The sequence below is a fragment of the Perognathus longimembris genome, chromosome 23 (genome assembly GCF_023159225.1).
Source record: "Perognathus longimembris pacificus isolate PPM17 chromosome 23, ASM2315922v1, whole genome shotgun sequence".
Taxonomy (NCBI): domain Eukaryota; kingdom Metazoa; phylum Chordata; class Mammalia; order Rodentia; family Heteromyidae; genus Perognathus; species Perognathus longimembris.
Window position 1 is genome coordinate 20925517 of NC_063183.1, and position 27843 is coordinate 20953359.

General features: G+C 35.9%; 1 protein-coding gene and 1 long non-coding RNA gene across 5 annotated transcripts in view; one reads left to right on the forward strand and one right to left on the reverse strand.

The window, feature by feature from the left end:
* The window catches only part of Vps13c (vacuolar protein sorting 13 homolog C), a 137791-nt gene that overhangs the window by 7178 nt on the left and 102770 nt on the right, over nt 1-27843 (forward strand). For all 4 annotated transcript variants that reach the window (XM_048332995.1, XM_048332996.1, XM_048332997.1 and 1 more), the window contains exons 2-11: nt 5727-5770; nt 8032-8074; nt 9389-9484; nt 10943-11044; nt 19409-19518; nt 22364-22423; nt 23135-23194; nt 24469-24549; nt 25231-25288; nt 26410-26537. In XM_048332995.1, coding sequence (XP_048188952.1) covers nt 5727-5770; nt 8032-8074; nt 9389-9484; nt 10943-11044; nt 19409-19518; nt 22364-22423; nt 23135-23194; nt 24469-24549; nt 25231-25288; nt 26410-26537 — 782 coding nt within the window. The remainder of the gene's footprint in view (nt 1-5726; nt 5771-8031; nt 8075-9388; nt 9485-10942; nt 11045-19408; nt 19519-22363; nt 22424-23134; nt 23195-24468; nt 24550-25230; nt 25289-26409; nt 26538-27843) is intronic.
* LOC125341020 lies at nt 11236-27667 on the reverse strand. The gene is made up of 3 exons (XR_007208861.1): nt 27406-27667; nt 12038-12044; nt 11236-11826 (listed from the first exon to the last, which is right to left on the reverse strand). It is a non-coding gene; the product is annotated as an uncharacterized LOC125341020 (long non-coding RNA).

A 27843-nucleotide genomic window follows, 5' to 3' on the forward strand; every position in this document is an offset into this window, starting at 1 on the left:
AGGGCTTCATGTATACGAGGCAAGCACTCTTGCCACTAGGCCATATCCCCAGCCCCCCCAGTTTTAAAATAATCTAGACTGGGTATTGGAGTCAAATAGCTAGTTTCATCTGAAATGAATTGCTACAGTATTTTCTTTATCATTTACTAAAATATGAGTCATTAAAACGGCATGCATTTAAAAACTGTTTGGAGGCCAAGCGGCTCACGCCTGTTCAGTCCTAGCCACTTGGGAGGCAGAGATTGAGGGAACACTGTTTGGGGCCAACAAGTGGCTGCGAATGGTGGCACATCTGTCACCCCAACAGTATGGGGAAGTTTGGCTGGCATGAGTATAAAACGACTCTATTGCAAAAAAGGTACTGGTAGAGTAAGTGACTCAGTTGTAGAGCACATGCCTAGCAAGGGCAATGCCTTGTTAGTAATATGAAATAAATAAGATAGCTGAAATAACTGTTTAGTAATTTACTTGATCTCGTTTCATTCAAAGATGAATGTGTCTTCTGATATACTTTTCAAGTAAATGATGAAAGCTAATGTAATAAACACATAAAAATGCATAGCAATATATATTCTTTTTTTGCTGTTTTACACTATGCTGATGGATTAGGGCATGGTATTTTTTTTTCCTCATTAAATTCCCTACTTTATTGCTAGAGTCACAAACACAGAGAAGTAACGGCGTGGTATTTTTGTTTGTTGTTGCTTTTTGTTTTTAGGCACAGCTTTGGGTTAACCTTTATGTTTTATATTAAGAACATTGACTGGGCAGTCAGGAGACATAGGCTCTATTCTTAGTACTGTTGCAAAGTACTTGCATAACCTTGGACAAACCATTTCATCTGTTTAGATTTCAATTTCTTCATGTATAAAGTGAAGATTGCATTTGAAGGTCTGTATGGTCGCAGAATAGTGCTAAAACATAACTTGGGAATTTCTTTTCTGTTTTGAAAAGAAGAGATTTTTTAAAAAAGTCCAAAATGGCCATTTGCAGTGTCATCTCCTGTGTGTATGTCTTCTTTCTTTCCCGTGTCACTGTCCTTTCTTCAGCTAGTGCTCCTAACATAGCCCCTTGACTTTGCCTGATGTTTTACTAACATAGCCTCTCACCTCTATTTGCTTATACCCTTGTTGTATTAACTTATTTATCCTTTTCACTTTTCGCATCTTTTAAGATGCAGAGATCAGATCAAAAGTGCCTACGGTACATAGGCCTCTAAGGGTTTAGTCATACTTTCTCCAAAGCAATTAGATTTACAACTTGAATTAAATCTTGTACTCCTTCTGCTCTGCTTTTTGGTGTTCTGAACACAGAATTGAGCATCAGAAGATTTGAGTGTTGGTTCTACATTTTGCTAGTTTGCTATAGTACACTCAGCCTCAGGAAGTCGCTGTTTCTTAATATATGCCTCCTTTTGTCCAAGAGGCTTTGAAGGTCTTGTAATGCAATAAATCTGAAAATGTTTTCAAAATAATAAAACAATACAAACTTATGTTCTCCCCCCTCTTCCCATTTTTTTTTGGTTAAAGTGCTGAGGATTGAACCTAGGGCTTCATACATGCCAGTCAAGTGTTTTACCACGTGAGCTATGCCTCAGTCCTTTGTTTTGGAGATAGGGTTTCCTAACTTTGCCTCTACCTCCAGAGGCATACACACAGTGCCCAGCTTACTTATGTCCTTATTGTACTTGTTTCTAACCCTGCCCCCCCTTTTGTGCATTCTAAGTCAAGTCAATATTTATATTTACTACTGATTATGCACTGTGTGGAAAGTAGGTAAGGGGTTCATAATTAGGTCAGAGATTTTTAGAAAGTTAAATGTTAACTACAGGTAAGAAAGATATAATATAAGCTTGTGTGGAAGTTTGGGGAGATTATGTCTGATCAGAGATATTTTTGAGCAGAACTGTATTTCTTACACTCTTTTTATGACCATTATGTGTTTAAAAACCATTCTTGGATATTGACAGGTTTGTACCTAATATTCTAGTTCCATTTGTTTGTATAAATGCACTGAAAGTTGGTTGTTTTCCGTAACTTAGCAACTATTCTCATTTTTTTCTTTTAAAAGTTTGTTTGCTTATTTATTTATTTATTGCCAGCCCTGGGGCTTGAACTCAAGACCAAGGCACTGTTCCTGAGCTTCTTTTGCTCAAGTTTAGTGCTCTACCACTTGAGCTACAGAGTCACTTCTGGCTTTTTCGGAGTGGTTTATTGGAAGTAAGAGTCCTATGGACTTTCCTGCCCAGGCTGTCCTTGAACCATGATCCTCAAATAAGCTCCTGAGTAACTAGGATTACAGGTGTGATCCACCAGCGCCTGGCTCTATTTATTTTATTTTTATTTTTTTGCTGTTCCTGTGGCTTGAATCCAGGGCCTGGGCACAGTCCCTTAGTTTTTTTGCTCAAGACTAGTAGTGCTCTACCACCTGAGCCATAGCTCTACTTCTGGCTTTTTGGTGGTTAATTGGAGATGAGTCTTATAAACTTTCCTGCCCAGGCTGGCTTTGAACTGTGATCCTCAAATCTCAGACTCCTGAGTTGCTAGGATTATAGGCATGAACCACCAGTGCTACCGTCATTTTTTTTTATTTTTAAAGAGAATTTGATACATTAATTTAAAGGTTTTGCATTCATTTCTGTCTGGTGGCCCATGAACATAGATTAGCTGATTCATTTTGATTTAGATTTACCCATTTAGAAGGCAATTCTTAAAATATCCTTCAAGGTGGGCTTTGACACTGTGCAGCAGTGACACTCATCTAGAATGTTTGTGTGGGGTCACCAAATGAAGCAGGGCTGTTCCTGTTGGCCTGTTTCTGGCTCTCAGGTCTGTGCATGGAGGAGACTACTGAGCTTCCTTAGCTGTCTCACACCTTGGTGTCTTAGGACTTAATAAGATTAAGAGCCACTGGTAGGATTGGCTCAAAGAAAACGGAAATAGTTGGCAAATGCCCTGTATTGAGGTATGTACTAAATGTGCTGCTTAAGTAGTGTGTATTGCAGCAGAGAATGGTAGCCCCTGCCTTACTTGCCTGGGACACTCATTTACCCCTTGAAGGAATGGAATTTACTTTTCCTCTGGGGCTGATGTTTATCTCAAAACTGCTTTCCTCCCTTCTCCTTGAATCAGCACTAGTGGCTCCTCCTTCAATACAAATAATTATAGTATGATATTGCCATAGTTAGGTGTTTGTTAGATCACATTCACAGGTTGTAGAAAGACTTGTAAGACTCCAGGTAACTGAAGTAAATAATTGTTTTTTTTTTTTTTTGCCAGTCCTGGGCCTTGGACTCAGGGCCTGAGCACTGTCCCTGGCTTCTTTTTGCTCAAGGCTAGCACTCTGCCACTTGAGCCACAGCGCCGCTTCTGGCCGTTTTCTGTATATGTGGTGCTGGGGAATCGAACCTAGGGCCTCGTGTATCCGAGGCAGGCACTCTTGCCGCTAGGCTATATCCCCAGCCCCAATAATTGTTATTTTTATGTATCCCTAGGTTAGGTAGATACTAGGTGTAGGAAGAATCTATATAAAATATATGGACCATATTGACCGTAGAATTTACCTTTGTTTTATTTTCCCACTTGTTATAATTTGTATAATAAATTTCATATAAAAGTAATATTTGGGGCTGGGCATGGTGCTGCATGCCTGTAGTCCTAGCTATGCAGGATATATTCCTAGCTGTCACCCAGATGGAGGGGATTGTGGTCCCCGGTGGCCCTGAATAAAAATGCAACTCCCTGTTTGAAAAATAACTAAAGAAAAAAGGGCTGTAGATATGGCTCAAGTGGTAAAGCATTCGCCTGACAGGTGCAAGGCCCTGAGTTAAAATCCTGCTACTACAGGAACAAAGTAATACCTGATTATTACATTAAAATACTGAGAATGATTACTAGAAATCAATCTTTAATCCCACTATTTAGTGATAATTACTTATAATCTTCCTATTTTTCTAAATATACTGGTTTAATTTTTTTTTTTAGTCATATTGATAATGTTCACTGTTTCTTATCACCCATTCATCTAAGAACCAAGATCCCTGCTGTAGGAATAGCCACTTTTTATATGTTCATTCATAATATTATATCATACACATGTATGTTGGTTCCTCAATGTTGGTTATGAAACCTTCATTATGAGCACTCCTGGTGACATCTGACCCACCAGTTGAGATCCCCTGGGGTGGAACAGTCAGAACTCACAAGCAGGTTTGAAAGTTTCCCTATGGACCTTAGATCTTGTTAGACTTGTTTGAATGGCTTCAAGTAAGCAGGATGTGAGGATCCTTTCCTGTAGATTGAATAGAAGTTGCAGTTGCCACTTAGTGCACTTCATCATGTGATAGAAGTAAACCTAGAAATATTTATCTACTTTATGTAATTTTAGAGCATATAATACTTAGGGATTTCCCCCCTAAATACTAAAGGTGTGTCAGCCTCCCACTGGCTCTTTTTTTTTTTTTTTTTTTTTTTTTGCCACTCCTGGGCCTTGGACTCAGGGCCTGAGCACTGTCCCTGGCTTCTTCCCGCTCAAGGCTAGCACTCTGCTGCTTGAGCCACAGCGCTGCTTCTGGCCGTTTTCTGTATATGTGGTGCTGGGGAATCGAACCTAGGGCCTCATGTATCCGAGGCAGGCACTCTTGCCACTAGGCCATATCCCCAGCCCCTCCCACTGGCTCTTGATGATGGCGCCCTGTCAGTTCTCCCTCCAGAATCACTTTTAAGTTTTAATCTCTCAGTGCATTTTTTTCAGTGCATTATAGAAGTTGCCTCACTGCCTTTATTCCTTCTATTCTCTCCTATCATAATGCTGTAGTGTTTTTTGCCCACTTAGGAGGTTTCTTACCTGCTTCTCTTTTTTTTTTATTGCAGTTTTCATCAATGTATTTTGAACATAGAAATATGTTTTGTACCTAGAGAACTTTATGTCAAGCACTGGTGGCTCGGCTCCTGCCTGTAATCCTAGCTATTCAGGAGGCTGAATCTGAGGATCTGGGTTCCTGGCTGGATCAGGCAGGAAAGTCCATGAGACTCTTGTCTTTAATTAACTGCTAGAAAACGAGAAGTGAAGATGTGGCTTAAAGTAGTAGAGCACTAACCTTGAGCAGAATAAGCTCAGGGACAGTGCCTGGATCCTGAGTTCAAGCCCATGATGGACAAAATAACAACAACCCCCCCCCCCCCCAACTAACTTTATGAGTATTGTGGTATCTCATTTGTTTTTTGTTGGTGCTATGAATTTGCACAAATGTATTTATAATTTTAAAATAGCACCTGCCTGGACATTCCTCAACCATAGAAAAATTTTTATTTTCTGTGAACATTTCCCTATGTGTTTTCTACACATGTGCAGACATAGGAGCATTTGTGCCTTCTTGCTGCCTCCTGTGCCTCCTTAGGTCCTTTCTTCACCGTATTAGCTGTTAGGATTGTATTCCTAGTGTTTGGCAGATTCTCATTATGGTGGATTAGACTAATTGAATATATTTATTTTGCCAATCTTGGGCCTTGGACTCAGGGCCTGAGCACAGCCCCTGGCTTCTTTTTGCTCAAGGCTAGCTCTCTGCCACTTGAGCCACAGCGCCACTTCTGGCCATTTTCTGTATATGTGGTGCTGGGGAATTGAACCCAGGGCTTCATGTATACGAGGCAAACACTTTTGCCACTAGGCCATATCCCCAGCCCCCTAATTGATATTAATGGTCTTTTTTTCTCTTTTTTATGCAGGCAATGTGGCTTTAGATAATCTTCAGATAAAAGAAAATGCTCTGGTAAGTATATTTTAAACTATCCTAATAATTTAGTTAATTTGGTAAACTCTCTTAAAAACCTTTGGTTACTCTAAGCATCTGGTACCAGGTACCAGATAAAGTGATGGAGTCACTCAAAAAAGGATTACTGTATTTAAATATTTGCCACAAAAATACCTGAGATTAAGGATTTCAATTTTTTTTCTCATGATCAAGATAGTATCTTTTGGAAAATGGAATGTTTTTCTATGACTTAATTTAACTGTATAACTTTGTAGTATATAGTCTTCTTACAGAAATACCTGTTCTTCAGAATTGCCCTTAGATATTTTTCAGGTAAATAAAGCCTTATTTAATGAACAATCAAATTTTGGAAACAATATATTGACAGTCTAGCCTTATTGTATTATGGCAATACTGAGAAAACATTTTTTTTTTTTGCCAGTCCTAGAGCTTGAACTCAGGGCCTGGGCACTCTCCCTGAGCTTCTTTTGCTCAAGGCTGGCACTCTACCACTTGAGCCACAGCACCACTTCCGGCTTTTTCTGTTTATGTGGTACTGAGGAATTGAACCCAGGGCTTCATGCATGCTAGGCAAGCATTCTACCACTAAGCCACATTCCCAGCTCTGAGAAGTATATTGAGATGTAGACTAGAAGGTTTTACTCCAGCTCTAGTAATTTGCAATGATTATATGTGTGCTAAACTCAAAACAGCACTCTCTGTCCCTGCGTTATGTTTATATTTAGCTTATTGAGCTAAACTTGAGTTTATGAAGTGACTGCAGATTATGTTTGTTAAAGTTTCATATTATGGAAGTAAGAAAATTAAGACATCTATAGTTTCTTAATGTCCTTAAGCAACAGTTTAATTACCTTATAAGGACAGATAGCCATATAATAAAAGATATCAGATCTGTGTCTTTGTAGACTGGATATGACGAGAAGAGAGCTTGGCACATAAGTAGGTATTCAGAATAGCTGTTTTCTTCTTTCTTTATATGGCTTGTTGCAACTTTAAATTTTTCATTCTACAGACTTAAAATTTAGGATTCTATTGCTAGAGAGTGAGAGATAAAGCTTCTTATTCCCAATTCATGTGAGCATTTGAAATAAAATAAGGAGAAGTGAAATTGTGGAAATGGGATATATATCTAACATAATTACTATAGAAGACAGACCCTGTGCTGACCTAATTTGAAGTTTGGTTATAGTTACATGTCAAATTATTTTGTAATTCTCCATCATCTCCAACTAGCCTCTTTTCCCAGTTTAACCAGATGATAAGATTTTGCTTTGATAAATGGTCTTCACATTTCTTTAATGTGAAACTGACTTCAGAAGATTAAAAATGAACAGACCACATTTAAAAAAGTGTATAATTGATGGTTCGCATCCTATAAAGATGATCTTTTGGACTTATTTTTTCTGTTTCCTATGAAGGCAGATCTATTTTCTTACTGCCAATGAAGGTTTTTTTTTTCTGGTCCTAAAAGAGACTTGGTCAACAACTATTATTTTGTTTCATTGCTGTTCACCTTGCATTCTTGAATAATTGATTGATTTATGAATTGGGTAAATGGATTATAGTTAATTGTAACCTAAAGTACTAGCTTTCAGTGGCCAGTTATATAGAGTATTCATGTATTTTAAGATAAGACAAAATATCTTTGCTTGATTAGTTACATTTTAATAATTAGAGAGTTAGGTGATTTTTTTTTTATAGTATCAGTTCCTGTTCAGTATTCTCAATTTAAAAAACCACATGAATTTGTAGTAGTTTGGAATCTGGATTAGTGAAAATTTACTTTATGGCATATATTTGTAACTTATCTAAAGAAAATGATAATTTGGTAAATATGTTGGGAGTTTACTTTTTATTTATTTATTTTTTTAGGGTGTTGCACATTTATTATTTCAACTAGTTCATATGAAGGGACTCTATTCTTTTTCCTGTCCTAGAATTTCAGATAAAATGTCTTAAGTCCATGAAATAATTTTTTGATTTGATTTATTGAAAGAAGTAACCATTTTATCTGATTGCTTTCTCTACAAATTTGTTTACATTTTTTTGTTTATAATTTCCTTCTTCAGTGAATTCTTTATGAAAAGTCAGAATTTAATAACTTAACAATAAAATATATCCGTTGTTAGTTATTCACATATGGAAAATTTGTGTTTTTTTCCTTTAGAGGTAAGTGCATTTAAATGATGATATAAAAGTGAGTTTTTGAGGTGCTTATTAATTTAAGATGTCCTTTGAATGTTTTCTTTCTTCTGAAGAGTGAATTGAATGTTCCTTTTAAAGTCAAAGCTGGACAGATTGGTAAGTATTTTGCTTTTCACTTGAATATTTTACTCTTCACTTAGTCCTTTTAGTTTTTCAGTTTGTCTGTACTTAAGCTAAGAAATCTTCCTTTTGCAAAAGGGTGAGATTTTTGTGTTATGTTAATTTCAAGAGTTTTAAGATCAACACATATATTATATATGTATATATATATATCTGCATCATTTTTTTTTGGACAAATGATACCTTTATTCTTTATGTTTGAATCATAGAATCTTCAGGCATTGATTATACTGCACAAAAATGATCTTTCTTCTCAAAATTGATAGTTTTGTATGTTTTTTCTTTATGTCTACTAAGTATTTTTAAACAGAGCTTATTTCTGTCATGTTTTGTTCAATCGTTTTCACTTGGTATATTATGCAGCAGTTTGGTATGGAAGATATGTTTTGGTAAGTACAAAGTCTTCTTTGCAGCTAAACTCTTACACTAAGACCATCTGTAACTAAGTATGTCTTTGCTAGAGAAATGTTTTAATACGAAGTTTAATCTATAGGGTTTTCCCAATTAGTCATGTTCTATGATTTTTATTTAAAAGCTGTGTATTTGTGCGTTACCAGGTCCTTACTGAATAGTTAGACTACATCCTTCCTCTTACCTTAACACCCTATTTTTGTATCACATTGTCTTCCTTCTGCATTCAGCTTTCTGAATTTTAGAGGGCTTTGCCTTTCACTATGCTAGCATGGAGTAGCATTATTCCTAAGAGAGAAAATATGTTTTATTTCCAAGTGGTTTGTAAATACATATTTGGGATACGATCAGTCCAAGATGCACTGTACTGTTAATGCAAATACTAAAGAAGCGTGCTTTGCTGCTTGCAGTCACTGCAGTTTGGCCTACCATCTAAGTTTATTACTAGGAACTTTTTTCTGTGTTGCTTGCACAGATACTATTTTATACTTAATCTCTAGAGCTTCAGTTATTGGTGTGGGAGGAAGAGCATATGCAATGGGCAGATGCTGCCAAGCACTGAGTTTTGGTTCCAGCAGCCTTATTCATGAACTGGCCGACCATCTTACATTAAAGCAGTTCATTTAATCTCTGTAGGATGAAGTTTCCTTTTTCAAAGTTGAAAATAAATCATTCATTCTATAGTTTTGGAATCTTAAGTGAGACCATAGCTATCAAAAGACATGAGAAGTATAAGATAAAAAGCAAAGTCCTCATTTTTTCGGAGGGTTATATATTGTGTGTGTGGAGAATTTTGTTATACTTTTAATAGAATTTGACAAGTGTGTACTTTCTTGAGAAGTGAAATAAGGATGTAAGATTGAAGTTATGTTTCTTTAGATAAATTAACTTTGAAGATTCCTTGGAAAAACCTTTACGGAGAAGCGGTTGTTGCTACCTTAGAGGGATTATACCTGCTTGTTGTCCCTGGAGCAAGTATGTTGTTTTAAGTTATAATCACTCAGTAGCATCATAAATTGTTAGCTGGGTTAAGTATTCTTAAGTATTCATTTAATAAGATAAGCAATGTCAGATGAATCATTTCCATATATGTAACATATACATACATTTCACATATGTGTACTGGAATATATTACCATATTTATATGTGAGGTAATTCTGTTGTTGAAGAGAATAAGTTAGCCTTATAAACTTTATTCTATTCTCAGTGAGTAATTATTTTGCATATGAAGTTTTTAAGCTTGAGATGCATTAGCAGATTTACTATTGAGGTATAATAAAATACATCTACAAATGGGGTAATTTACAGATTTCAGTTGGAATTTTTTCCCATTTTATCATTTTTGATTTTAAGTGGGCTTCTTTCAAAAAGTATGAAACATAATTTTCCCCTGGTAATTACAAAATTTTCATTTTAATGAATAGCTTAGCATGTTAAAATATCTTTAGTGCTGGAATATGGCCTAGTAGTAAAGTGCTTACCTCGTATACATGAGCCCTGGGCTCGAATCCTCAGCACCACATATATAGAAAAAGCCGGAAGTGGTGCTGTGGCTCAAGAGGTAGAGTGCTAGCCTTGAGCATAAAGAAACCAGGGACAGTGCTTAGGCCCTGAGTCCACACTCCAGGACTGGCAACAAAAACAAAACAAATAAAACATCTTTAGCTATTAATGTTTATAGTTAGGTGGACAATATGATGACAAAATTGGATGTTTTAGAGAAGATTATGGATAATTTTTCAACCATAATACAAATACACCTCTTTTACATTTTGCTTGCTAGTCTTTATTGTAAGCAACAATATGGTCTTTTAATAGCAATTACTCTATTATGTCAGTAATATTGACCTTTTTCACATAATGTACATTTTATTATGTATGTTTCACATACTCTATTATGGGCTTTTTGCTGTCTTTTATACTTAGTGAGGTCTGTAAATACTTCATATATGTATATATTTGCATGGTTTCTTTATGGTACTTTATCAATAATGGGATTACTAGATATATAGGACATTTGCAGTCTGTGATTGTTAGCGCATATACTGAATTTCTTCCCGAAGGTCTATATTAATGCCATGTGGTAGAGGACATAGTATCATTTTGATAGTAAAACTGTTATCATTCAAAGATAATAAGCCAATACTGTGACTTTTTTTTTTTTTGCTTTCCTTTTCTTTTTCTCTTTGACTGACTCCTTTCTGATTTATCTTTATCCTGCCTTTCTTTCCTTACTCCTTTTTGATATAGGCTTTATAAATAAACAGGGATAATTTATTTGTAAGCTTTTTAAAAAAATAATCCTTTGCAGAAATATGTTTGGATTTACAAAAAATAACATACATCAAAGTTATCATGAGGTTACAGTTTTCCATTTGTTTCCTTACTAATTCTGTTTCTTTTGTGTGAATTACATACACACATTTGTTTAGGTATTAAATATGATGCTGAAAAAGAAGAAAAATCTTTGCAGGACAGTAAACAGAAAGAGCTTTCCCGAATTGAAGAAGCCCTTCAAAAAGCAGCAGAGAAAGGTACAGTAAGTTCATGTTTCATATAACTTGGATATAGCTATATTCTAGATACTTTTAATACCATTAAAGAACATGCTTCCACAAGATCTTCTTTTTTTGTTTTTCGCCAGTCCTGGGGCTTGGACTCAGGGCCTGAGCACTGTCCCTGGCTTCCTTTTGCTCAAGGCTAGCACTCTACCTCTTGAGCCACAGCACCACTTCTGGCTTTGTTTTTTTCTATATATGTGGTGCTGAGGAATCAAACTCAGGGCTTCATGTATGTGAGGCAAGCACTCTTACCACTAGGCCATATCCCCAGCCCCCACAAGAGCTTCTTTAGCTGCATTTCCAAAGAAAGAATTAAATATTCTGTATCAAAATAATGATTATAAACATTTTAGTGCCTTATGTTTATGATTGCTCTTTTTCTTTGATTGCTTTTCCTCATTGCCAGTTAGATTTTCCCATTTTGGGTTAAGCACTAACTTTCATTATGTTACTTTAGGAAACTTTTCAAATTCTGTAGGTTCCTGCAGGCCTCATTGTTTTGGTCAAACATTATTAAGAGTTTCTGGACATTTTTACCTGTGTTCTTGCAGGATAATGAGATTACAAGAGTACTATGATGTTGAGAAAAAAACATTGCTGTCATTTTAGTTCCAGCTGTTTCTCTTCATATTGTAAAGGATATTTAAAAATATCCTTCAAAGCTGGGCACTGGAGGCTCACATCTGTAATCCTATCTACTCAGGAGGCTGGGATCTGAGGATTGAGGTTCAAAGCCAGCCTGGGCAGAAAAGTCCCTGTGAGATTATTGTGAATGAACTACTCAAAAAAACCCGGAAATGGTTCTGTGGCTCAAATGGGTAGAGTGCTATCTTTGAGCACAAAAAGGCCCAGGGATAGTGTCCAGGCCCAGAGTTCAAGCCCTAGGACCTGCAACAAAAAAACAAAATTCAAATATATATATCCTTCAGGTTTCAACAGGCTTGGCGAGCACTAGAATTTCATTACTTGAAACCTCAAATTAAATATATTTTCTTAATACCTCTAATTTTTGTATAGTCATCAGTACCAATGGTGACAGATACTTAGATATATTCATATAATGTATGGTCTCACATTTATAATTCATATTAAATATAATCCGTATTTTTTTCTCTTGGGAAATAGATTCCAGAGGTGACTTTTTTTTGAGTGGAAATGACTTGTGATTGCTCAAAAGTATTTTAATGTTTCCAATGATGTATAAGAAAGGCATGATATGTTTTCATTTTTTGAATAGTTTTACTTGCTGTGCATTTTGTAGTGAGTACTTGGGAAATTTTGATTCCTGGGCTTTAATGCTTATATTGTGGATGATCGGATGTATCCACAGAGGATTAACAGCTGTAGAATTAACTATGAAAAGAGATCTGTATGATGTACTGTATAGTTACATTGTGTCTTCTGGGATGATAAAATTTACATTTTTTAGATGGAATTAAAATTCAGAAAATGAAGCTAAGTTTTAACATACTATGTTAGATTTATCAAAAATATATTCTGAGTATAAAAGAGATGAATTTGGGAACTGAAATAGCGAGGTTAATTTTTCCGTAACTGCTGCAAAATACACTTATTTCTTCTGAGTGCTTGTAATTATTCTTTGTTATTTTCTATGGCTATGAGTCACATTTTATGGAATGTCTTTAATGTGAATGATAAAGATGCCCTAGCTTTAGCTATTTTACACTTTTCCACTATTAGTTGCTAGTGTTGTTACGTTTTGATTTTAAAAACATGAAAGTCAAAGAAGAGAACGACTCAACCCTAAGCAACTCATTTTAAAAATGAAAATAAAATCCTTATTTTGGTCTGTTTTAGGAAATCGATTTAAACTAATTCATTTTACTTGTTAAAGTAAGTGTTGTCCACTAACTTTTGGAATAATAATTGAAATATGATTTTATTTCTAGAGAATTTGCTTAGCTTTAAAAATCTCACCGTGTAGGTCTTTTCATGTACTCTATACTTTTTATGTGATCTTTTCCTTTTCTTGAATTGTAAATACTTTTTTGCATAATTGTTTAAATTCACTCACCTCTAATATTTTTCACATACTACATGAAATTTGCCTGTTATGTATTATTTCATTTTCCTTACATGCCCTTTTTCCGGCATTCTTTCTCTGAAATGTTTTAAAATTTTCTTTTGTTCTTGTGGTGATAGAGAATCAAAGTAAGCAAGAGCCCTACCTTGGAGCTCTGTCTCCAGCCCTGAATTGGCTTTTCTTAGTTTGCTGCACAGCCATCTTCCTGAGACTAGCCCTCATTACTCCTCAGTGTGTCATACACTATTTCCTGGGTCCCTTTGGCTTTTTTCTTAGTTTTCTCCTTTTCTTGCTGGGCATATTTAGTAGTTTTAAATATAATTCTGAAAAATATTTCAAGGTACATTTTAATGTTTATGTTTTATGTTTTACTTTTAGACTTATTTGTTTTGTTTTGTTAGACTAATTGGCTTAAAATTAGAATTTTGAAGGCAGTATCATGTAGCTTTTTCATGCTTTTAAGTCAGATACCAGTCTGCTCTGTACATTGTTGGAAACAGAAAAATCCCTGGCCCCTATTGTCAGAGTCTTTTACATTTGAATTGGTAAAGTAATGGTAAGTGGGAGGAAATGTTGCGTCCTATAAAAGAGTACATCTAGAGTGTTACAGAGGGGTTTAGAATGAACTCACAGTGTTCAGGCAAAAGATTAGGGCAGACATTGTGAAGACATGTAAAGGAGACAGAAAGGACAGGGCATTCTGGGTAGAGGAATGTAGAGTAAAGATGGAAAAGTACAGTTGATGTTTGGGAGGTGATAGAGTATAGTTGAATGTGAGGTTAGGGAGCAGTACGTTTAGGTCAGTTTTAAGAGATTTCAGTGTCCCAGTGATGAAGGTAATGACAATAGTAGCTTTTGTTTATTTAGCATTTACCCTTTGGAGTAATTCTTCAAAATGCTACATTTGAATCAACTCACTTAATAGTTAACACCCTATATATAACACAGATGCTATCTTTTCTGTGTGTCTTCATCCTAGGTCACACAGCTAGAAAATAGGAAAGCCAGAAGTTGAGCCCAGTTTGGCTGTGTAGATCTTATATTCTGAAATGTAGTGATCTTTATTCTGAAATCATAAGGGGTAGTCAGTGAATATTCATTTTTTTCCTCTCTTTCTCTTTAAAATTCCAGAGAGGGATTGCTTTAGAGATGTCAAAATTTCAAAGATATCTCAGTGGAGCTAGACTTGGGGAGGGAAATTGGAGATGATGTTTTTGAACATCATTAAGAGGATTGAATAAGAAGGAGTTGGACAGCCTATCTAAAGAACAGACCACATTAAAGTCAGCTAACATTTCATCCAACTCTAAATTTAACACCAAATATCACAGTGAATTTCAAAAAATGACAAAATGGAAGGCAAAAGTAAATGCCTAATTTTTACTCTACTTGTTAAAGATTTCAATGTTAACCATAGTTGTTTGCCTTCCTTGTCCAATCTGAAATGATTGTTATAACTTTATGAAATTTTTTTCCCTTCAATTTTGTTTATTGATGTACTGAACATGAAAAAGTACAAAGAAAGAAAATTGTCTGCTGACTGAATGAAAATGGCATGTCTATGAATATTTCCTTAGAAATAAATGCTTTCGGAGTCACTGAATTTCAGTTGATGATTTCTAATTCTTTGAGATTAAGCTCAGGCACATGTGAAGTTTAAGAAGTCTTTTAAATGCTTTGCGTTTTGGTTACTGCTGCCATGCGGATGCAGGCGCACGCTCTGGGGAGCTCATCTATGGCTTGGAAAACTTTGTTTACAAGGACATCAAGCCTGGTGGGTATGCATGGTTCATTCTCTTCCACTCTCGACAAATTAGCCATTGCCTATGTTTGTGCTTTTAGTGGAGTCCATTGGATGGTGTGCTATTCTGGAAAAATATGGAAATGTAATTCATGTTCCCCCTTTTCCATTGTTCCCTTTCCCTACCTTCTGTAACCATCAGTTCATCCAATGAGTGTTAGAGTGTCTTCTTGTGGAAGCACCATGCTGAGTAGTTGCTGTTCATGAGAGAAAAACAAGCATAGTTCACTGCCCTTTGTTAGGCTCATGTGTTTACCTACTGGAATTTGTACTGCCTTTTTGACTCTACTAGTTTCCCAACTAAACACTCGCCTAGAGCAATGGAATAACATGTACTTTGGGGGTGGAGGAGGCAATGATTTATTTGGAACTTGATAGGAGATACCTGTTTGCTTTTCTTCTCATATCCTTCCATTACTGTTGTCTATGCAGCAGTGTTTGGAGGCCCGTCTGTGTAGCATTTTGAAATTTGAAGCTTTCCAAAGGCAAACTGAAGACTGTTTGCTTTAGGATTCATAATAGAACTCTTTTATTTACTAGGAGAGCTACCTATTACAGTAATGGTTTTGAATATTTAAAACAATTTGGTTTATTACATTTTATACTTCATACGATTTCAGCAGCTTGTTTTGAATTGTTTTAATGACATTGAAAGTTTGTATTGATTATGTGGCAAATCTATCTTGAATTTTTTTTTTTTTTGCGCCAGTCCTGGGCCTTGGACTCAGGGCCTGAGCGCTGTCCCTGGCTTCTTCCCGCTCAAGGCTAGCACTCTGCCACTTGAGCCACAGCGCCGCTTCTGGCCGTTTTCCGTATATGTGGTGCTGGGGAATCGAACCTAGGGCCTCGTGTATCCGAGGCAGGCACTCTTGCCACTAGGCCATATCCCCAGCCCTATCTTGAATTTTTAACAGTAAGCATTATGCTAGAATTACTTCTGTAGCTAGGAACTTCTTTAATATGTAGATTCACGATGGCAGGTGGGAGAAGGAGTTGCATGGCAGTTCACAGCTGCCCGAAATCATCCTGAAAGCAGTTTCCCTATGATAGATGCACCTCTGTAGTAGATTAATTAATGTAGCTGGCTATGTTAGTGTATTACCCTGGGTTTCTCATGTATTCTGTACTCCTACTCTCATGGCTCAGTTTTGTAGGTTTTTAATTGAACAGTTCCCTGTAGTTTGCCAGGGGCAGAGTTTTCCAGTCCTTCAAGGAGTAACTTACCCTGAGATAACAATGAATTCTAATGGTCCATCACACAAAATTACTGGGCCTTATTGTTAAGGGCAGCAGACCATGATCACTGTAAAGAAAAAGCTAATTGATTCAGTTACCCTTTCTCTAAAGTGAGGATATTTGGCTAAGATTTAATGTGTACTACCTGGTATTTAATCTTTTCAGTTTCTCAGTGAATATTCTTTCCTCATTTGATGAAATATTGTTTCTTTAAAATTTTTAAATTATTTTTTGAAATACTGTTAAATTTTTTTCTTGAGCAGTAGTTTTATTTTCATAGCTGGGTCTGGTGGCTTACTCCTGTAACCTTAGCTGCCTGACTGAGGGGCTGTCAGGATGATTAGCATTAGAGGCATTAGAAGAGTTTGTGAGACTCCTTCTCAATTCATAGCTGGGTAGTGACGTGCCTGTCATTCCCAGGCTATGTGAGAAACTGAGATTGGGAGATCACAGTTCTAGGTCAGTCTGGGCAGAAAAGTCTGCAAGAAAAGGAAGCTGGATGTGGTGATGTGGCCTGGGATCCCAGCAATGACAAGGACAGCAGGAGTTAAAACAGCTTGATGTGGCTCAAGTGTATGTGGGACCCTTCTCAAAAATAACCATGGAAAAACAGGACTTGAGGCTTGGCAGAAAGAGTGCTTGCCTTTTAAGTATGAGGTCCTGAGTTCAAACCCCAGTATCATAGTGAAATAAACTACTTTCATAAATGTAAGTGATTGTTTTTTTTCCCACTGATAACATTTATGCTACTAGTGCAAAGGCAGTGGTTTGTGAAGTCTGACTGTCAGGGCAGGGCACCCATTGTACAAATGGTCACTGTATTTTGTACTTCTGTGCTCAGAGTAGAAAAGTAAACAACAACAACAACAAAACAATTTGAATCAGCTTTGCCATGCAATTTTATTGATGACACAGGAATTTTTTTTTAATTTTTGTAAACTTTAACTCAAGCAATCTGATATTCTGCAATGAAAGAGAAAGAATGCATAAAGCATTTGTGCAGATTTTTCATATAGAGTGAATGGCAGGCACTTCTTGGTATTCTATACTAAATCATTGGAGCTGCTTAGAGGAGTTAAAAGACTTCACACAGATAGTAGTAGTGCTAGACTTGAGGTTTTCCTCATATGAGCATCAGGGAGGGCAGCCCATGTTTTGGGTATGACAAGTCACTAGGTATTAAAATGTATGGATTGCATCAGGAATGACCGAATTTCTGAGGTTTCCAGTGAGAAGATGAATGACAGGAGAGAGAATAGGACAGGCATAGGGGTCAGGAATGATAGAATTTCTGAAGTTTCCAGTGAGAAGATGAATGACAGGAGATAGAATAGGACAGGCATAGGGGTCAGATCATCAAAAGACCTTCCATTCTATGCAAACACACTTCACTTTTATGTGCTAAGCTGCAGAGTCTTTAAATAATTGTGAAAAGGAGCTTAATGGGTTTTATCAGTCTTTTAAAAGATACCAATCTGGTAACAGTGTAGAAAGACTTTTAGTAGGAAGTGAGGTCCAGAGGCCAGTAGACTGCGTAGATACTTTCTTACAAGTTCAGACTACACTATTTTGAAAATGAACTGTACAATCATGGATGGGTATGAGAAGGAAAAACTAGGAGAGGAGGAAAGAGGTGACATTGTCCAAAAAGAAATGTATGCTTCCTGCCTTATATAATTGTAACTCTATACATCACCTTTATAATAACAATAATGAAAAAAATAGTTCAGATTAGAAGTGATGCCTAGTTGGCAGTTGCATAGAAAGACTTGGGCCAGTAACAATGGCTCATGCCTATAAGTGCAGTTACTCAGGTGGCAGAAATTGGGAGGATTGAAGTTTGAGGCCAGTCAAGTCAAAAGTTAGACTTCATTTCCATAAATAAGTCAAGTGTGGATGTGTATGCCTGTGATCTCAGCTATGTGGTAGGCATAGGTATTAGGATCCTGTCTAGGCTGGCTGGGGCAAAGACATCAGAACTTATCACAAAAATAATGCATAAAAGACAGAAGTGTCTCGAGTCGTAGGTCACCTTTCCAGCAAGCTTGAGGCTCTGAATTCAAATGCCAGCATCACAAACAAAATGATCTGGAAGTTAGGTAAGAAAGATGTTTATTCAATAATATACTGAGGCAGTACTAAGTGAAGGGAAGATGAGGTTTTGTTTTGTCAGTCGTGGGGCTTGAACTCTGGACCTGGGCACTGCTCCTGAGCTCTTCAGCGCAAAGCCAGCATTCCACCACTTGAGCCACAATGCCACTTCTGGTTTTCTGGTGGTTAATTGGAGATGGGTCTTACAGACTTTCCTACCTGGGCTGGCTTTGAATGATGATCCTCAGATCTCAGCTTCCGAGGATGACAGGCGTGAGCCACTGTTGCCTGGCAGGATGAGGTTTTATAGGAATTGCTCAACTAATTAAACAGATAATCCAATGTACATTTCATGCTCATCTTATTTATATTCTTAACCCATGATACTGTTTTGTTTACGAGTTGTATCATTCAGAGAAGATCATATGTTAGCAACCTACCCAGTCATTTCACTTATTCCTTATACCGCACATTTATCTAAACCTTTTGTGAATTTTTTACATTGTCATTATTACATTTCCAATATTTTTGTAACATTGAAATTCAAGTGAAACTTTGTATTATACAGCAATCAATAATGTAAAGGGCACTGAGAGTGGCCATTTATCTAGTTTTTACAGTTGCACCTGCCAAATTATTTTCTGTATTAAAGAAGGTTATTTATTCTTTACTAAAAATTTATGGGATTGTGTTTGTATTGAAGTCAGGTCCTTTCAGGATAAGGAAACAATGAGTTGTGCCAGAATTTGCTGTCAGGAAGAAGTCTCTTTCTCTGCTGTCCTCTTGTCTGCTAACTTGCATTTTATCCTTTTCTCACTAAAATGCTTCCACTGAGAAGGACGTAAGCGTAAAAAGCACAAAAAACACTTTAAGAAACGTTTTAAAGGTCTTGATCGCTCAAAAGGTAGGTAAAAGTAGTTTTTATGCCATGTGTTGTTTCTACACGTTGCCACTTCATTACTATCATGGAAGGAAAAATAAATATTAGATTACAATTTAGCTTTGAAAATAAGTTTTAATACATACTAAAATTAAAATGTAAAATTGTGAAGATACTAGAATTGGTGTGATTTCCATTGTGTAGTGCCCCAGCTCTCCTTTGGTCATTGATCATGTGGTACAGGAGAATTTCACCTCTTCAGCTTGTATTTTCTGTCTTTTATAGATAAGCCAAAAGAAGCAAAAAAGGATACATTTTTGGAAAAATTGGCAACTCAAGTAATAAAAAATGTACAAGTAAAAATCACAGACATACACATTAAATATGAAGATGATGTAAGTGATTTTAGTTTTGCATTTTATGTTAGTAATCAAATGTATATTTTGTTCTATTCTATGTATGTTATCTGTACCTACTTTAAATCCCAGGTTGATGGTTTTTTTTATTTATATGTTGTCATATCTCCTTACTATGTTAGACTACTTTAAATGGGCATTTAGGCATGTAAATACAGCGTTAAACACCACATAGACTGCTTTTTTGTATTTTTTTTGAATTCTGTATTGTATATTAGGATTTAGAACTACATTTTATGCTGACATTTTTTGGCTATGTGGAATTACTGTGAGTTTTGCTATCACATAAATGTCATAAATGGCCTAACATAAATGTCCATATTTATTAAAAGCTCAGGAAAATAAACTATACTCAACATGTCATACATTTGGGAAAATACTGTTAAGATTATGTGGAGAAATGGGAATATATGTAGACCATTGTTGGGAATATAAATTATTATAGCTGTGTTTTGAAAATAGTGGAGGTATCCTAAAACACAAAATAGAGTTAGCATGACATATAGCAATACCACTTCTAAGTGCTGAGGAGTTGGCTGCAGTCTTGTATTCGCTGCTGTACTGTTTCTAGTAATTGAGATAAGGAAGCTGTGGAATGGCCCACCAGTAGCAAAAATACTGTATTTGAGAGGGGAATACTGTTTAGCCTTAAAAAAGAAGGCAGTGCTGTCATTCCAGTAATGTGGATGATCATTATGTTAAATGAACCAAGCCAGGAGCAGAAAGAGACTTTTGTCAAAACTTTATTGTGTGTTGTCTCTAAAACAGTCAAACTCACAGAAGCAGAACGGTGGCTGTCAGAAATTTGGAACCAGATGGAGAGGGTGGATAGTAGGTGCAAAGTTTCACTTAGGAGGAATAAACTCTGGAGACTAATGTCCAGCATTGTTAGTAATTAAGGTGTACTTTAATTATAGTCAGTAATTAACGTGTACTTTAAAATTGCTCTAAGAACAGATTTTAAATTTCTCACCATGAAGATATGTTAAACATGTGAGTTGTTAATATGTTAATAACCCTAATTTGATGACATAGAAACATCACATTTCACTCAGTAGTGTGAATGGGAATCTCAGTGGCAAGATAACCTAAAAGTGACAATACAGTTAGCAAGGCATGTTACTTTTAATTAAGAAATGGGAAAATAATAATTTATTATACAGAAGTTCATTTAGATAATGGCAGCAGTTTATAAGTAGTGTATTACGAACTGTTGAGTTACATGTTGTAGACATAGTTACAAGTTAGTTGACCTAGTTACCTGTGGTACAGGAAGATTGAGTATATGCCATGATCCACCTTTCTGTACCAGACTCATGTGACCTTAGAGGAAACACACTTGCTTGGTTTTGTAATCACATTGTAAGTGGAAACTCACCCGTGCTATTGATTCATAACTGTCTAATAAAATTCTTTGTACAGAAAAATGATGAGTATAGGATGAAAGCAAAATGTTTTGCCACAAATCATTGTAATTTAATACTAATTAAAAATATAGCCCCAAAGGTTATTTGTGCTTTTCAGCTTTATTGTAGCATGCATGCACATTGAGAAGGGTCCATCCATCTGATTAAACTATGTCATTTAGTTGGATGATTTTGAAACATTATGATTTCCCCCTGAGTTTTTCTAGTGTCTGTCCTCACAAACAATAATATAACTGTAGTCGTCTCTAGGATGTTTCAGCTATGGGACTGCACACTATGGCTCCAGTTACATGGTGTGTATAAATTTCATTTAGGTATTGAACATCAGAAATAAGACCACAGAATAATGCTGATAGATTTGGGCACACAGAGAGAAACTTAAGTGTGGAGAATCTGTAGCTCAGTGTGCTAGTGCATACCTGTAATCTTAGCACTTGGGAGACTGAGTTAGGAGGAGTTTGAGGCTAGATTGGGCTACATATAGAGACTCTGTTTGAAAAAAAAAAATCCTGAGTATTTCCTAATGAAATATTGTTCTGTTGAAGTGTCAAGAAAAGTAAATAAACAGTTCTCCTTCCCAAGGGTGAAAATCTTAAATATTTGAAAACATACTAGTAACAGTGTCACAATCTGTGACACTTTGCTTTATTTGTTATGAAGAACATCTTTATTAATACAGATGAAAAGACTGTCCCTTTGTAAATATGTAGAGAAGAGTCTATTTGGTCTGAGTTACTCAGTCATTGTACTTCTAGTAAGAGAAAGGATTCCCTTGGAAACGTATCATGTTAGTACCACAGACGTGTCATACTTGTGAAGTGCGGGTTATGTTGGTCACATTGTTCTATTCTCTCCTTTTTTATGAATTCATTTATGTCTTGTCATTTCTTTTTCATTCTAATAATAACGTAATGCCTTGTATATAATTTTTTCTGCTTCATTTAATATGCAGGGAGTCTGGTGTTTGTTAGTAGTCTATAAAAAGAGAGAATAACTATGAAACATGCTCTAAATGTGCTGTCGTAGATGTAAACAGTAACACAATATGGAACAAAAATTATCTAGCTAATGTTGGCTCTTTTTTTTTTTTTTGGGGCCAGTCCTGGGCCTTGGACTCAGGGCCTGAGCACTGTCCCTGGCTTCTTCCTGCTCAAGGCTAGCACTCTGCCACTTGAGCCACAGCGCCGCTTCTGGCCGTTTTCTGTATATGTGGTGCTGGGGAATCGAACCTAGGGCCTCGTGTATCCGAGGCAGGCACTCTTGCCACTAGGCTATATCCCCAGCCCGGCTCTTTTGTTTTTAATGGTGTTTCTGCTGCTGCTATTGTAAAATGTGGGCCATACTTCTACCCATTATCAGTGTGTTTTAATATCTTTTTTCTTTTTCTTTCTTGGTAGGTCACTGATCCAAAACGACCTCTTTCATTTGGTGTCACACTGGGAGAATTCAGTCTTTTGGTAAGATTAGTTTATTTTCAGTGTCTGCGAAATATGATTCTGAAGTCACAAGCTGAACTGTCTTAAGATCAACTATTGCTTCAAAAAGTTGTTATATTTTTGTAAATTATTTTGCTGCAACTTCTCTAGAATTTCAGCATTTTCAGTGATGCTGTTTTATTTTCTAACTATTTTATTTTGTAACAAATATCAGTTTCCTCCTTCCTTTCTCTTCTTGTTAGCAAGTAAGTACATTTTTTCCTTTCCTTTACATATACAGGCCCTCTCCCATCCATCTCCCTCTCCATTCAGGCTCCATAACTACTGCTTTCTCTTTCTCCACTTTCCAACTTGACCTGTGAGTTTTCTCCCTGTGCTTCCTCCACTCTTCTCTTCACGCTGACTCCCATCCAGTGTACTCTGCATCTGTTCTTCCTCTGAAACTGTTCTCAACAAGTTCATCAGCAATGCCCTTGTGAAATAAGTGTAGTTGTATGCTTTCTTCAATAAGAGTACATATTGGCTCTCTGTTTTTTATTTATACTGAATTCTGAATGAAGGAGCTCAGTTAAAAACTCCTAATTCTATTTTTCATGATTCCTTTGAATTTGCCATAACAAAAAAAAACAGTCAACACTAGCTAGAGTTTTTTTGTTCTTTATTTTGTTACTGTTTACATGTATGCCAGCACTGTAAATGACATTTCATAGTAATTCTCTCTTCTTTTTATAGACTACTAATGAGCACTGGACTCCCTGCATATTAAATGAAACAGAAAAAATTATATACAAGGTATTACATTATTATTAGAATGAAAATTTCAGTTTGTTTCCCTAGTGCAAACAATACATGTTCTTAAATAAACATTGCCAGAGCAGAAAGTGCTGTTGGTGTGAATTGGAAGTTAGAATTTTGTATTTTTTTAAACTATATAGGTAGCTGTCTTTACATGTACAAGCAGTAAAGTGCCAGGGTTTAGCTGGATGATACAGCAGAGCAGTAGATGTTCAGAACTCAGTGACAGGAGCGCTAAAGGCTCCATCTAGTTCTGTTTTGTCCTGTAAGTGTCATCTATTTGTAGTTTTATTGTGAATTCTGCAAGTGTCTATAGGTACATCTTATTTAAAGACAGACCAAATTCAATGCAGCAAAGCTTTTGCATGAGATTAACTACAGCACTTTGGTTTTAGTAAATATACTGATTTTTATTAACTGCTCTTATCCATAGAAAATGCTTATATTTATAGAAATCTTGGCTATCTTTGTACTCGGAGAAAAGTACCCTGATGAATATCATATGATACTGTATAGGCCAGAATCACTATCTTTGACAAAAGTCTTTCTCAAAAGGAATAATATACTTACTTTTAACAGTAGCTGTCAATATAAATAAATTAGTGGTGAATTAAAAGCCTAAAGGCCTAGTTTTGGCTTTGCATTTTACTATGTGACATTCTGTAGTTCCCTACTCTGAAATGAAGAAACTGGGTAAAATTAATGTTTTCCTGATGGGATTTATGAAATGTTAGGTGATTAAGAGATTATGAGGTAAGATGGAAAAATATTATGTGGCCAAGTAAAATTACTTATTGAAGGAGAGTCACATGTAATTAAACAGACATTTTTCATTTTTTTTATACCTGTAGAATATCACACAGTGCTTTAAAAATGCTAATGACATTGTGACTCTCATAGGTAGGTATGTAGCTTTCTCCATATTATTAACCAGAAAGCTCTCTCACCACTTCTTCCTGGCATTTACTAGAGGATTATGTCTTCCTTATCTAGCAAAACCTTTACTTGCTAAATTCTCAATAACCTTTGATAATTGAATGAATGAATGAATGTCTTAGAAATTGTGTTCCTGGAAGCACAATGTAGCAAATGTTAAACTTAGTAAAGTTTAACAAATACCCTTTACTCATTTTTACATTATTTTCTTTGCTTTAAAAGTTCAAAATGGCAGTTGGATTATTTGGGCATACTGAACACAAGAATATTCTTTTAGTATTGATTTACAATGTCAGTGTATTTATTGTCTGATTGCTTTCATTTTTCATTTGTAGCTTGTAAAACTTGATAGTCTCAGTGCCTACTGGAATGTGAACTGCTGCCTGTCTTACCAGAAATCCAGGGAACAGATCTTGGTAATTTCAGTGTATACCTGGAAATGCTAACTGTATTCCTTAAATGTATTTACAAGCGGGCCTAATGAGGATAGGAGTTTGGTAATTTGTTTGTTTTCATTGAATCAGCAGTGCAAAAAACAGTTTTTGACATTCTTATTTGTCTATTTTGTTATTTCATAGGAGACTGATCAAGAGTGTTGTAAAGAAAAGATGATACCTCTTAGACCCTAAAGCATATGTCTTTGGCATATATTTTAAGCATTTGTAATGGTGATTTTCTGAATAGAAGATTAACTCAATACTTTAATGTGTGAAGACAATTTTAGTTCTGTTTCTTTTCTTAGAGAAAGGCAGAATAGTTGAATTTTCTACATTTTAAAGTCCTAGCCCTTATTTCTCAGGATATTTTAACAAATTGTTTACCGTTGACTAGAAATTTGTGGGTGTGTATGTATCGATGATTTTGTTTTCAAAGTTAGAATGAATACAAAATTATGATTTTCTAGATACTTAGAGGCTTTCAACATTTTCTGTTTCTACATAATTATACTAAAGAAATAAAGGTATAAATAATGCATAATATTTTCTTATGGGTTAGAAGTTACAGTGAGAAGAACAAAGATACTGATGTAAGAATGAAGTTTTTCTTTTTTTATGTGTATGTTTTTCATTCTCATACAATTCAAATTTTGTGTTTAGGAACAGCTGAAAAAAGAGATTCTTACGAGTAGAAATACACCCCCAAACTATCAGTACAGTAAGTACTAGTAAAAGCTGAATACAAGTTGTAAGAAGGAACATGGAATGCCTATTTTTACATAGGTTTTTGAGTATAGGAAGTGCTATTGAAAGTTGATTTCATGTCAAAAAGATGGAATGAAGTATTTTAACAGTTTTTCTAATAGTTACTTTGACAAATGAAACATACCGATTTTGTAACCTAGTCTTATGATATTTACTGCAATTGATTACTTAGGACTATATTGTAAGCACATGCTGTTGGTGAATGAGAGGAAGGTCAGGAAAACTGAGTTTTCCAATAACCAACCTCCATGCCTTCTCCACATCTTCTTTTACTATGTTGATTTAGGACTTAGGTTTTCTTTCTTTTTAATTTTTTTCTTTTCCTCTTATTCTTTAGACATTTCTGAGATCTTGGAATTCAGGTCACTCCTTGCATGTCACTTCTGACAAATCAACCGCTGTAGACATTTTAACAATTGAATTTTACTCATGGCTGGTTCTCAAATACTGAGACAAACCTCCACTCTGGGCTTTTGGTGGTTAATTGAAAATAGAATCTTCTGGGTTTGCTGTTTGGGTTGGTTTTACATTGCTGTCCTCAGATCTCAGCCTCATGAGTGTCTGATTTCAAGATGACAGGAGTGAGGCATTGATGCTCAGCTGAGAATATTTTTCTTTATTGGCTCTAAGATAATTTATATATATGATCATTTTGAAAATCAGAAAGTTGGGAGTAATTTTTGTTTTGGGATGATTTTTATTTGTGATTCTGTTCTTAAATTCTGCCAATGTTAACGTAAGACAGATATTAGATTTTATTTTCTTCCTGTATTTGTGTGTTTAATAGTGTGATTAAATCTCTGTTAGCAAGGAAGAGAACCCTAGTTTTATACTAAGATTGTCTTACACATTTTCTACCTGGAAATAAATTCCAACTTCCTCCTTGGAGATTCTATTTTAACTTATAGTTAGCTTTATAATAGGTATTTTGCATATACATATATTTAAATATTTTGCAGAATGATTTGTTACATCTAGTCTGGGTCATTATTTTTCCGGTCATAGTAACAGTGTTCTTAGTTTTTCTCCATAAGAGCATATAAATATATCTAATATCTTCCCATGTGATGTAAGTTTTCCAGCCGATATTGGCCTCTGCAAAACTCTACATGAATCCTTATGCAGAAGCGGAGCTCAGAACACCCAAACTGGATTGTAACATAGAAGTTCAAAATATTGCCATTGAACTGACCAAGCCTCAGGTAAGGCAAAGCTGCACTTTCCTAACATTGATAAAGTTTAATTTTAACTCCTTTTGTCCTTCCCAATTATTCCTTCTCCTAAGGGCCTAGTGATTCTTTTGGCTTTGTTGAGATTTGACTTGTTAAAAAAGAAATTTCAAAATTAGGTGATTTGTGTTCTTTATGTAGTCTAATCTTTTCAGAGTTTGGATAGCAGACTTGTAGAATTAATTGAATTGAAAAAGCAGAGCAAGAGACTTAGCTAATGGGCTTTAAGCCCAGTGAAAGTTATTTTGTGTTTCTAAATTTTGTATTATGTTAGCAAATTAAGAAGGGAAAACACCTTTAATGACCTATTTAAACTAATATTTCTAAAATTTCATTTTGAAATGTTATGAACGGTGGGCTGGGAATATGGCCTAGTGGCAAGAGCACTTGCCTCGTATACATGAAGCCCTGGGTTCGATTCCTCAGCACCACATATATAGAAAACGGCCAGAAGTGGCGCTGTGGCTCAAGTGGTAGAGCGCTAGCCTTGAGCAAAAAGAAGCCAGGGACAGTGCTCAGGCCCTGAATTCAAGCCCCAGGACTGGCAAAAAAAAAAAAAAAAAAGAAATGTTATGAACGTAAAAATAGTTAGAATTTATATCCTTTTTCTTCTCAAGTCTTTGAAATCTGTGATATATTTTACAGTTACATTCCAGTTCGGGCTATATACATTTCAAGTGTTCAATACTATTATTAGTAGATAATCCTTAGGCAGAGTTGCATGCTGAGTATCATGGAGGGCTGGGCACCAGGGGCTCATACCTGCAATTCTAGTTACTCAAGAGACTGAGACCTGAAGATTGCTGTTTGAAGCCAGCCTGGGCAGGAAAGTCCGTGGGACTCTATCTTCAATAACTGCTCAGAGAAAGCCAGTAGTGTTGCTATGGCTAAAGAGGTAGAACACTAGCCTTGAGCACAAAGAGGCTCAGGGACAGTGCATAGGCCCTGAGTTCAAGTCCTGGGACTGGCAAAAAAAAAAAGAAAAATCATGGAGGCAGAAGCTAGAATTGCCATTTTCTCCCCCCTCCAGCTCTCATATCAGCACCCCTCCCTTCCTCTTTCCTCTCCTCTTCCCCTTTCTCTCCCTCTTCCCTCCCCCTCCACAAATCTTATTAGTAGTGTAAGTTTAATTGGCAACACTGTTTTCTTTTATAATGGAATCTGAAATTGGTGTTACAATTTATAATTGGTAGTGTCTTCAATTTAATGAAATAAAATACACTATTGAGTTACCAGGCACCACTGTTCAGGGAATTTGGAGTCTTGCTAGATTGAAAAT